The sequence below is a fragment of the Cajanus cajan genome, chromosome 2 (genome assembly GCF_000230855.2).
Source record: "Cajanus cajan strain Asha chromosome 2, NIPB_CcT2T_4, whole genome shotgun sequence".
Classification (NCBI taxonomy): Eukaryota; Viridiplantae; Streptophyta; class Magnoliopsida; order Fabales; family Fabaceae; genus Cajanus; species Cajanus cajan.
Window position 1 is genome coordinate 71,818,645 of NC_138518.1, and position 10,938 is coordinate 71,829,582.

General features: G+C 29.1%; 1 protein-coding gene across 1 annotated transcript; it reads right to left on the reverse strand.

The window, feature by feature from the left end:
* Positions 1-8,959: 8,959 nt before the first annotated feature.
* Positions 8,960-10,938, reverse strand: LOC109792237 (berberine bridge enzyme-like 21). Its single transcript, XM_020351630.3, has one exon. It carries the CDS (start codon positions 10,774-10,776, stop codon positions 9,172-9,174), a length of 1,605 nt encoding a protein of 534 aa, XP_020207219.2. The 5' UTR covers positions 10,777-10,938; the 3' UTR covers positions 8,960-9,171.

Genomic DNA, 10,938 nt, shown 5'->3' on the forward strand with positions numbered 1-10,938 from the left:
GAAATGCATGATACTTGTTATGAAATGAAAAAAAATCTTTTTTTTTTATGTTTTATGTAATTTGAAAATAGAGGTAGAATATTGCTCCTGTGATACTTAACAAGGGCATTCCTAAGTTGAAAGCTCTATAGACCCCTAATATGTGTTCCTCTCAAAAGGGTGGGACTATGGTTCTAAAACAGGTTCCTAGAGCCAATAACCCTTCTTAGGATATTAGTCACAATAATAGGTAAACTATTAGAGATGATAATACCCTTGAAAGGATCAAACTCTAAGTGAGGCCTTCATAATAACCAAACAAGATGTTCATCAAGAAGGTTACTACTACTCAACCTCTTACTATCCTAAGTTGCACTCAAGTCCGGGCATAGGACCCCACTCATAAACGTGTGAAATTGTGTAAGTGAAGTGTGTGAAAGGAGCAGTCCTACACTATCCAATCTACAAAACACAACACAAATGATATAGAAAATAAAATTCTTCTACCCTAAAGTTCAAATTACACAACACATATTTAAAATTAATGCAAATAAAATAAACAACAAAGAAGAGACATAAACCAAAGATAACAACAATAATAAAAATAAAACAAAAGTGAGAAAAGCATTTTTAAAAATTATTAATTAGTTTAACTAATTATTATAGGCTCGACTCTCAAACAGTCCCCAGTGGAGTCGCCATCTGTAGCAACCTCGGTCGCGACGGGACGGCGAAAAATAAATGGAAAAAGAGGAGTCGCCACCAATGTTATTTTTATATGGAAAAACATTGGAAAAACCATAAAGTAGAAAACAGTCTACGAAAACCAAATTTGAGTTCGGGAGTCAATTACGTGTGAGGAAGGTATTAGCACCTCACAACGTTCGTCCTAAGACGATTACCTTTAATTAATTAAACTAATTATTTGTAATTTATAAAAATATTTATCTCACTAAAATAATCAAATATTTTTTTTTTTTTGGGCTCGACAAGATTTAATTCTTGCTCCTACGTATCTTCATGTGCAATGAAGAATCAGAGTTACGTAGTTCTTTGTAGAAAATGTTTGTGTGTTGATATTTTTTATTTAAATTTATTTTTGTTAAATATATGATTCTTGAACTGTCGCAGCTCATTCATCTTAAAAATATAAAATTAACTAAGGTGTACACCAAAGTCAATTCAATGAAATTTTAATTATAATTATTGCTAGAGATTGTTATGAGGTTTTAGACGAAATTAAAGATAAATAGAGTAAAGTAGAAAGCTTAAAAGGAAATAACAGAGGATAAGAGAAAATAAGGAGGCTCGGCCTTCCATCTAAACATGATTACAATTCATAAATTAATAGGAGGCTCAGCCTTCCATTCAATGAATATTTTGGAATAAAAAAAAACTTGAAATTGATTATTAAAAATGTCTTAGATATTTAAATGGAGAGTATGACAAATAGAACTGTACACAAGAGATGATGAACGTGACTTCCACCACGGATCTCCCTCCCTTTCTCTCTATTTCCTCTTTCAGCTACTAGCCTCTGGATAAACAGAAACTTCGGGCAGAACCTCCTCCTCTCTTAGGGATCGGAACTAGGGCAGAACCTCCTCTCTCTTTCTCTCTCTCCTTCTCTTTCTCTTTTTTTTTTTTCTCTCTCTCTCTCCTTCTCTTTCTTTTTTTTTTTTTTTCTCTCTCTCTCTCCTTCTCTTTCTCTTTTTTTTTTTTTTTCTCTCTCTCTCTCCCTCTCCTTTTTTTCTTTCTCTCTCTCCCTCTCCTTTTTTTCTTTCCTTCCGCTCCCTCCTCTATTTATAGGAATTACAAAGTTACTATTCAGGTACTATTCACTCACGGAAATACTATTCATGAACAGTAAAAAATACTATTCACTCACGGAAATACTATTCATGAACAGTAAAAAATACTATTCACTCACGGAAATACTATTCACACCAAAATTACTGTTCACATTTTTTTTATTTTTTTTTTATTTTTTTTTTTTATTTTTTTTTATTTTTTTTTTTTTAAAATATACCTTTTTTGCTATATATATATATATATATATATATATTTTTTTTTTTTAAAACAAAAATTGACATTTTCCGGACGAAATTGGGTTACTACAGTATAATTTAGAGAATAAAATATATTCATAATATGACATTAGCGGTTAAAAATTGCCATAAAATCAAGTACATATATATAATATTACCCCGGTCCTTTTTATAAAAAAATATAAAAGCTATAAAAATAACTATACTATAATTAGTTTCTAATAAAAAGAAGTAAAAATAAAAAAATTTAAAAATTAATTACATTTCAATGTTAACTAGTTTTTTTTTTTAATTTATTGTTATTATGGCATTTTAACCTCACTTCTTTCAATAAAATCCATTATTTCATTTACTTTTAACTCATTTCAACAAATAGTAATATCTCTTTAATTTTTATGAAAATTTAATTACACGTGAACATTCGAAGAACATCTCTAATGAGGAAATCAACCATGAATTTTTAACTTAATTTTATAATTAAGTGACCCTACATTGCTATATATAAAATTTAAGAACTCCGATTTATTTTTACTATAATGCTGGAATCTTTAAGGACGTATAATGAGTTAAATAATATATCTCACATCTTCATATGTTTTTGGCAACTCTAATAAATAAAATGATTTTTAATATTAAGAACTCAGTTCTTAGGTAAGAATCAGTTTTATATTTAGCAACCATGCATGTGTCAAAGCTCTAATGATAAAAATTCATAAAAAAATTAAAAGCAACTTATTATTTATATGAACATCTATAAAAACCATCATATATTGGAGATGAAAATTTCTTTGTATCACAAGAAAAAAGAGCCAAGTTTCTAATTAATGTTTACAGGAAACATACACTGTGAGGGTAGCTCTTTCTTAACACGCACTGATACATATACATATACATATATATATATATATCACTATACCAAAATTAGTTTTTTGTGACAATTAACTTATTATTTAGCGGCCATATAAATGGCCATAATTTTTTTACCAGCATTTAATTAATGGCTGGTGTATCCAGTGTCGCTAATACTATTATCGACATTTATATAAAATGCCGGTAAAGATCTACTAAATTGTTGGAAAAACTTATTTTTTTTAGTGGCAATTCTAGTAGTCATTTTAAAGGCTATTAAAAGTTATTTTTTTTCAATTGTCTCCTTTACTTTAAATAATTTATTCCTATAATTTTCATTTTCTAAATTCATAACTTATATACTTTTTTATCTCTACTCGATATGGGATTTGTAAGATGAGAGTTGTTTTTTACTTATATATTTTTAATTTATTTTTTAATTGTGTTCTCTTTTAAGAGATGTGAGATTTATAAGGTGAAAGTTGCTCTCTAATTGTTTTATAGCACTATTGAAGTTGGTAACAATGAGTGCTTTGATACCAATTTAGAATAGTGAATTAGGAGTCAACCCTATAAAATGAACCTGTAAGGTGATAGTTATTACTCACTTATATACTATTTAATTATCTTATCTCTAATCAATGTGGGACTTAAGTTTTTTCTAATAAATAATTGTCGCTAATAGTAAATTTTAGTGTAATATAAATATATTTTTAGTGATTATTATATATTAATCATTTTACATATGGTGGCAATTAAATTATTGCCATTAAATAATTATTATTAAAAATAAATTTCGTTGTAGTGTATGTTTGTGTAGTTTAACTATGTTTTTGCGTAAACAGAAACCCCAGATTTTATTTTCTTCAAAGCAACACACACATAAAGGAGTCTTCTGGTGGGTCAGAGAAAATAAAGGAAAACCATGCAGGTGTTCTTTTTTCCCTTCTCCGATATAATTGATCATCCAATATGTCAAATGTATGTGATTAGTCCAAAAAAGAAAAGTGATTTTTATTATCGATCTTAATCTCCGTTTAATGATTATACCTTGAACACTGAATGACAGCAGAACACATTTCTGAGGTATCTTCGTCTCTTATGGTGTGTCTGTGTTTGGACGAGGAATTTATATAGGGTAATTCATTTATTTGAAGAATTTAAAATTTTTTGAGGTGAAATGATTTGTTTGAATGAGGAATTTACAAAGAATTTGAAATCTAAGCATTTGTGAAATTCCTTAAAATAGTAGAATTTCAAATTCTCCCAAAAATGGGAGAATTTGAAATCCTTTATATTTATTTTTCTTATTTTACCTATATGTTTTATCTTATCTCTTCATTCTTTTAATTATTGGATATTCAAAAATATTTTTAAAATTATTAAATATTATTTTATATTAATTTTTAAAATTATTAAATATTATCTAATATTAATTTTTAAAATTATTAAATATTTAAAAATGGATTAATATTTATTTTTATAAAATTTAATTTAAAAATCTTAACATATAAATATATTTTTAAAATCAATTTTACTATGATAGAATCAAATTATGATATTCAACCTAACAATTTAAAATTTAAGAAATTTAAATTGACTCATCCAAACAAAATATTTTAAGAATGATAGAAATCGAAATCAAAATAATTCAAATATTAAGAATTTAAAATTCCTTGAATTTATAAAATTCTTCATCCAAACACACTATTAATTAGTTTTAATGGAAAGGTATCTTCATCGCGTAATAATGTACACAAACGAACAACACTCTAATGAAGACCATCGAGTGTTTTTATTATTCACTCAAATTATTGTGCCTACTCTGGCAACTATGCATTAGAAAAGAAAAGTGATGGCATGGTAGGTGTACATACACAATGAATTTTGATTTTGATACATTTTTTTTTTCATACTAATGTTTTAAGATATCATCTTAAACTAATTTAATTTGACTAAAAGATAAATAAAATCTGATTAAAGATTATATGATAATTCTACTGCTAATATTAACATTGATATATTATTAATTTGAATTTTCCACTGCCTATCAATAATGTTTATGGATGATAATTTAACAAATTTCTATTGTCAATCAATAATGTTTAATTGTATGATAATTCATAATTAAATGAAAGTATAAAATATAATATTGTTAATATTAATGAATTCCCATTAAATTTTATATAATGATTTTTTATATAGGAAATTTTATATCATGCTTGCATCGCTTTTAAAATCATTAAACAGTGTGAAAATAAATCATTAATTATTTATAATAAAGAGATCATATTACACATAATTCATTACTCATTAAAACAAAAATGCACCAAGACAGAAAAACAAAAAACTTGCTAATAATATAGCGTGTAGTATATTCAGATGAATCAAAAGCTGTAAACACCACCCTTTTATAACATCCAACTACTTTAAATTTTGTAAACTGAGGTTTCTCAACCTGATAATATTAATATAGCATGACGTGGCTAAATTTAAACCTACCATGCTAATCAGTTTCATCAAAATTAATATCTTAAGTGAGATTTTAATCCAATATAAAGTTTGTGGTATATAGGTATTGTTCACTTGTTCCAAATAAAAAATCATATTTTATAAATGTAAATTAATCATTTATTATCAATTTTAGAATATTACGTGAACTATATTTATAAATTAAAAAAATAAGATAATTATCATTTTATCTTGAAAAAACATTTTAATGAATTAATGGAGGAGATTGGTCACTATTCTTTTTATCGTAGACAATATTATTAAAAAAGTATAAATAAATTATTTTTATTCTCAATTTTTAACCCGTATAAGAAAAAAAAATTCCGTATAGAAATACTTCAAATTAATATATCAAATTAAACTCATTTTAAACATCCATGACTATAAAGAGATCTTTGTAAAATATAGAAGCTAGAGGATGCCGCTGATACCCCTAATAATTCAGTTGAGATATATTTTTTTCATGAGTATATAAGTGGTCCTGCTTTTGGTGATTGCATCTGAATTAATCTTGCAATAATTGTATGATGCAATGGTTGTTAAACCTCTTGCTCAGCAACTGTTTGGACGATCAAGCAGAGGACAAAGAAACTCTTACAAAAGTAAGTGCGACACTTGACATTCTGTACCTAAAACAGTTGGGCCTGTATGCTATATATATATATAAATAATATAAGTACGTAAGTCTTTGATTTGAATGCATTCATGCAATTTCAATCACCGAAAGGTGAAAGAGTTAATATCAACTACCAGTAACAAGAAGTCACTGATTTGAGACTTATTCAGTGATATTAATTTGAACTATGGAATGGTGCACATGGAACTTGTGTTTTTTGCCACCCCCATCTCCTGTTATTGTCAATCAAGTGATATTTGTATAAACCTACCTATATTTTGATTATTTTTTTTTAATTCGGTAAAAAATAAATAAGGCATTCAAGTTGAGACTAAAGACTGATAAAAATATTAATTCCTACCTTGCTCAAATAATTGGACTAAAGATTCATAAAAATATTCCAACCTCACTCAAATAATTGACGCATCTCTACGTACTTATCTTTGTTGGTGCAGGTTTGCATGTTGTAATTAATTGGCCTATCCTGCCTCATTAGCGTCTATAAAATTTATTACTATAGGTTCCTAGAAAAGGCTTGAAGTGGATAAATTTTTATAGAGCAATTAGGTCAAATACTCTATTATTTTATATTAATTCCACTTTTCATTCAATAAATTACTTTAACATGTCTTATTATCTAACTTATTTGGTATAATACTGAATACACACCCACTAATATGACATGATAAGACAACTAATTTTATTCCTTAAATATGTAGTTAGAAGTTTAATTATAAGTTTATGTATATAGAAAACTTTGTGTTTAGAGAAGTTATTATATATAAAGTTTTTTAAATACCCTGTTGATACTCTATTTTCATAGCTAGAAACTCGGCTTTTGTTTTCGTAAACAGGGAAATTCTCCAGCAATAATGAACTAGCTCCCTATGGAGCACAATTTATATCAGAGAAACAATTCATAAACATGACTTTATGTGCTAATCAACGACTAGAAAACAAGCAATCGAGTTGATTTATAAATTGGAAATTTTTTGTCACATATCTGATGTGAAGAAATAAGAGTCCCACGTAATCCAATTTGTGCTGATTGGACTTTGATTTTCGTGCTCAAAGAAGTAATAATAAATTTGGGGCTTGACTTTTAGGTAGTAAGAGTACTTGCCTCATTGGATTTTGTTAAGTTTTTTTATTAGTATTATTATATAAAATGTGAAGATGTTTAAGTTCTGTCAGTATTTTTCAAATACTATAATTACAAATTGTCTTTCATAAAACAAAATCATTTGGTTGATATAAAATAAAATTTACTTTATGTATGAAAACTTTAGCTGACTAGTTTTACACTTTTAATTTTCCAAATTCAAAAACTAAATAAGTTATTTTTTTTAACATGTATACTAAGAGTATACCTCAATTGAAACCTAGATATCAATTTCCTTACATAGACATCATCAAAGTGGGCTTTAATTTTTTTAATAAAGACTTTTTTAAAAATAACTAAAATTGGAACTCTGGTTAACATGCTTGAAATTAAGGACATAATTATTTTCCAACTGTCTAAAATTTTATTGATCCAAAACTATTTTTGACATTTATATAAACGAGTTCTGAAACGAGTGACAGTAAAATAGTCTTGTTATATTCCAAATGAAAAATGTCCTATCTATGGGCCAAGACTAATCCCTTCCTCTATTTTTATCTCCAATATTTGGGCCAAAATCTTGTTCAGAACTGTCGGGCATTTCTGTTTAGAAAAATAAGACTTTTGCAAGGCCCAATAATAAAATCCAACTATGAACTTAATTAAGTGTAGTTTATGCTAAATGAACTTGTTTATCCCCATAATTGAATAAGATTGTGTTCGCTTTACTGTTTGGGATACAGTGCACACATTGCGAGGTGCCTAGATAACACCATTTTTTTATTTAAAATTTTAACTTGAACAGACGTATAAAATTTTACCCAAATCATGTGAATAGACATTTTTTTTTTTGGTACATATGTGAATAGACATTTGAATGTGATAAATTTAAATATTTTTATTTTTAAATTAAACGAAGGTAATTTTTTTTTAAAAATGTGAATAAGCATAATTGTAACTTTCGTTCAAGGAAAAATTTAAATAAGGATAAAATTAAAAAAAAATAGAAAAGAAAAGTATAAATAAACATATTAGAGTGTTAATAGTCCACCCTGCTATTTGTCTAAGATTTAAATATTACATTATAGAATCTACTATAATTGATTTAGTGCTGCAGATTTGACTAATATGCATACACAAGGTTATACATTTTAACCTTGTTGCTGCCATTATATATCAAAAATACAATATTATAGAATTGACTTATATTTCTCGCGTTACAGGTTTTTGTGCTTCAAATTTGAACAATAAATATGCAATTATTGAATATAATGTTATTATTCCCTATAATTAAGATAGTGCTTATTTTTAGTTCCAAAAAAATATTTTTTTTTCCTGAAAATGTTTCAGATATAGTTTTTATTCCTTACAATATAATTTTTTTTTATTGATTTCATTTATAGAAATAAAGACTATATATAGCACATTTTCGTAAATGAAAGAATTAAAAAAAAGATTATTTATTTTTTAAGGACTAATGATGAATATTATACTATTTACTGAAATTAAAAATATATTTAATTTATACGTAAATTTACTTTGTGCTGAAGCACAAACTTTAACTCAAGATGAAACAAGATCAAACTCTTGACCTTAGTAATAAAGAAATATTTTATCAATCTCTAAGTGCTAAAATTTACTCTTGGTTGAAGGATGATTTATAACTCAGACAAATTCAAAGACAGTTTTTAAATTTTTGTCACCTTAAACCAGCCTTAGTCCATGAACATATGCTTTGTATTTTTAGTATTGATAATGGAGGAACGTAAAAAACATGCATCACTTGTCTAGTTGTCTTCTTTCATTTTGGATGAGAATAAGAGAAGAAGGAAGAAGATTTTTCAAGTCCCATGCACTGTAATCATCCATCCGAATGAATAAGGTGAAAATCCAAATGAGTGAAATAAGAAAGGAGCTTTGTCTGCAAGGATACAATTTCTCCAAATACACAAGTTCCATAGCGCAATATCAAAGATATAAGAATTCAACTAATCACGTAGAAACTAAAGTAATTAACAAAGTCAACTAAATGAATTAATCAGTTTGTCCTATGTCGGTTAGGTTCCTTAAGCCTTGCTTGGATGTATTGGAATGCTCTGTTCATTCCAGAAAAAGTTTTCTGGATCAATTGCAGTCTTAACCTTCACCAACCTTTCAAAATTCTTATTGAAGTACTTGACACCAAAAACTTTTCCATCTTCATAGTTATCCTTGCCATGGCTATTGACACCAATATCAAGGTCTCTGTAATTGAAGTAGGCACTCCTTGGATTCTTTGACACAAACGGGGTCATGTAACTGTGAAGCATTCTAATCTGTCCCAAATAACTTTTTTCAGCAGAAGATCCTTGTTCCTGCCAACTCACAGTGTACTGAATCTTAAACAAATTCCCTACACGGTGAGGAAATGGAGTGGCATCAGAAGGGACCTCATTCATTTTCCCTCCATAAGGGTTGAAAACTAGCTCAACTTTTCCCAACTCAATCATCTTTTTCCATATCCACTTCAACCCATCTTTGGAAATTGGGGTCTGAACATAATCAGATTTCCTTTTGTTGTAATGCACTGAGTAATGGTTTCGGTCAAGGAGTGCATTGAGTGAGGATCCATCGTTATAATTAGCCCACCAAACCACAGAATCAATCCACTTCATTTCATGACAAAGTTCACTCTTCAGCCCCAGCAAAGGAAACTCCTTCCCCAACAATGTGACAACCTCATTAGCCCTTCCTAGAAACAAAGCCTGAACCGAGGTTCTTATGGTTTTCTGAACCTTGGAATTCAAGGGTTGTAAAACAAGCCTCAGGAAAAGCCTATCATCTGTATGTGGTGCAACTTGTTGCCACTGGAGAACTAGATCAGTGGCATTCTGCTCCAAAGTCTTGTCAACTTGAAAAACTGTAACCTTTTCTGGAACTTTAACAAGTTTAACTGTGTATGATAATATGACTCCAAAACTTGCTCCTCCCCCTCCTCTAATAGCCCAAAAAAGATCTTCCCCCATAGCCTCTTTGTCAAGAATCCTACCTTTGACATCAACAATTTTAGCATCAATAACATGATCAATGGTTAATCCATATTTTCTTATCATGTTACCATACCCTCCTCCACTCAAGTGGCCACCAACTCCTACAGTGGGACAAGCCCCTGCAGGAAAGCCATGAACTTTACTCTTCTCCCAAATTCTATAATAAACTTGTCCAAGACTAGCACCAGCTTGAATTACAGCACTCTCATTTTGCACATCCACAGTGACATTCTGAAAATTGAACATGTCAAGGATGACAAAGGGTACCTGAGAGACGTATGAAACACCTTCAAAGTCGTGGCCCCCGCTCCTGATTTTGAGTTGAAGGCCAATGCTTTTGGCGCACACCACAGTGGCTTGTACTTGGTGTTCACTGAAAGGGGTGACAATGAGTAATGGCTTTTGAGTTGAGGGGGTGCTGAACCTGGCATTTCTAACGAAGGCTCGAAGAACTGAGGTGTAGGATGTGTTGGTTTGGGCATAGACTATGTTGGAAACGTGATCTGGTTGGTTGGTGTGGCTTTGGAAACAGCGAAGGAAAGTGTCGTGAATGGACGTTCTTGATGGGACTGTGAGGGAGTTAGAGACATGAAGAAGCAGAACATTAACTAAAAGAAATGGCAGGGAATTTGGTTTTTCCATTTTGTTCAATTCTGGAAAGTTTAGTCCATGGTTTGGTTGGTACGGTTTTATGTCTTCTTGGTTAGACTTGGACCACACATTATGCCTTTCTTATGATAGTGCAACATAATAATGGAGTTCTGCTGTCAACAACCCAATTGAAGATATTTTTATTCCGACTGT

What these genes read in the sequence shown, in the direction of transcription:
- LOC109792237 (XM_020351630.3), bottom strand. Translation starts at nt 10,776, where the DNA reads ATGGAAAAACCAAATTCCCTGCCATTTCTTTTAGTTAATGTTCTGCTT.